The following is a 2,180-nucleotide window of genomic DNA, read 5'->3' as shown; positions in this document are numbered from 1 at the left end:
CAATATCTACATGAATAAATATAAAAGAGTCATTTTCGACTTAAGAGAATAATAACCGTTATTGGATTTTCTCTGCGCTTTGTACACTGCGTTGGGTAATTGGTCAAGTTTTATTTTCTCGTCGGAGAACAAGTTGATATCTTCTCCCTTGTATGTTGTCTTTTTCATTATAAATATTTTTTGTTTCTTAACAAAAGTTATTTGTATTATAATGCGGGACATTAGTTTCAAGTTCTCATCCCGTGTCAGAATTAGTACAAAACGTGTTAGCCTTGATGATCCATCTTAGCTCGTTGCTACGTTTTGTTGGTGAGTTGTCTTTTAAAAATAAGTATCTGTGGTCTTTGCTTTGGCCTAATGTGTGGCCGAGAACTTCATTCTTTTCTGCTTTTGCCTCTGGTTGCAAAACCACACGCGCACGACGTTCTTTTTCAGGTCCAGCTTCTCGGCGATCGCGGCAATTTTCTCCGAGGAGGGCCGGGGCTGCACGGCGAAGTACGCTTCCAGGGACCGCTTCTCCGGCGCGGCGATGGAGGTGCGTTTCCTCTTTTTGTCGCCGCCGTTAAAAATCTCCGGCTTGGTCATCTTCTCCCGCTGAGCCCTCTCGGCCTCCTCCAGCCACGCCTCCAGGATAGGCTTGAGGGCCACCATGTTGTTGTGCGACAGGGTGAGGGATTCGAACCGGCAAATCGTGCTCTGGCTGAGGCAGCCGACTCCAGGGATTTTTAGATTCGCCAAAGCCGACCCAACGTCCGCCTGCGTGACGCCCAGTTTAATTCGCCGCTGCTTGAAGCGCTCCGCGAAGGACTCGAGCTCTCGCGGGTCGGGCTCGGAATCCCCGATGCCGCCCAGCGACGTGTGCGAGCCCAGGGCGTGCGGGTGCATGTTCATGGTCTGTGGATGGTGATGCTGCATGTGGTTGATGGCGGACATGTGGGAGTGCGGGTGCGCGGCCGTCGGGCACACGTCCGACCCGGGCATGCCCGCCAGAGACAAACCGGGCGTGAGATGATCCAGCAAGTCGCCCTCCAGGCCCTGCGACGGCTGGTGGTGATGATGGTGGTGATGCGAGGTGAGCACGGAGGGGTGATGGAGGTGCGCCGACGAAGACGTGGGGGTACAGGTCATGCTCGTCATTGTGGTCATGGTGTGGTATGTGGCGTCTGGTTTGAAAGGGTGGCTCTTCTGATGGATGTCTACCGCCGCCAGCGCTTCCGCCCTCTGCAGTAAAGTCTCATCGAAGCCGGCGAAGATGTTCCCTTGTAGCTACGGCAGAGAAGACAGAGAGCAAGTAGATTAACGGAGATGCTGCGGTTAAAATTAGTTTACTGTTTCTCAGAAACCATATCACCATATTTTTTTTAGGGGGGGAAGGTGTGAATAGTTTACACATGCGGAATACATGCTGTTCAATTTAAACTCATAAGGCACCGACATGTACAATATTATCTAGCCTTAAGCAGGTTAATCTTTCGAATTAATTTAGAAAAAACATTCCTGGCGTATTGCGGTCCGCCTTGGCCACAATTCAGTGTCATATTTTTTTTAAATACGTCGCATTATTGTTCATGGAAACCCAAGAAAGAGCAATGATATTTTGTTTTGACAGAAAAACATTTTTTTTTAAAAACATAACCGTAACACGCGCAAAGCACCCTGTTTGGCACTAGTCAGTAGTTATATGCGTAAATGCGCATGTGCACTAAATTACTTTCAAACCAAATAAAGATTATTTTTTTACGGAACTTACCGACGGTGTCGGCAGGCACGCTCTCCGGATCGCCTCGGTGGAGTGGAGCGGCGTGTACTTCGGCTCGTGCAGAATCGGGTGCATGCTGAAAGGTTGCTTGCTATTCATGGACATCATGACTGCAAACAATTAATAAAGACCGTCTCCGTCTTCCTTGATTTCGTTTTTTTTTTTTTTAAATCCCTGAACTGTAGATATCACTAACTTGTGAACTGAAACTATTAAAACTAACTAATAAATGTCCTTTCCAGCTAGACTAGCAAACAGTCCAACGGTTGAGGTCGACCGCTGTCAGGCGTGTGTTCCGTTGTTAGTGGTACAGGAGATGGCACAGGCACCTATAATATAACTCATACCCTGTAGCCCCGCCCCGACGAGGGACCAACACTCCGCCCTCTCACCCACCCGCCAATCCCATTGGCCACTGTAC

General features: G+C 48.8%; 1 protein-coding gene across 1 annotated transcript; it reads right to left on the bottom strand.

The window, feature by feature from the left end:
* Positions 1-354: 354 nt before the first annotated feature.
* On the bottom strand, positions 355-1,867 carry pou4f4 (POU class 4 homeobox 4). The gene is made up of 2 exons (XM_061250188.1): positions 1,751-1,867; positions 355-1,266 (listed from the first exon to the last, which is right to left on the bottom strand). Exons 1-2 carry the CDS (start codon positions 1,865-1,867, stop codon positions 355-357), a joined length of 1,029 nt encoding a protein of 342 aa, XP_061106172.1.
* Between the last annotated feature and the right edge of the window lie 313 nt (positions 1,868-2,180).

This window comes from Conger conger, chromosome 7 (assembly GCF_963514075.1).
Source record: "Conger conger chromosome 7, fConCon1.1, whole genome shotgun sequence".
NCBI classification, from domain to species: Eukaryota; Metazoa; Chordata; class Actinopteri; order Anguilliformes; family Congridae; genus Conger; species Conger conger.
This window is presented reverse-complemented; position numbering and strand designations above follow the sequence as displayed.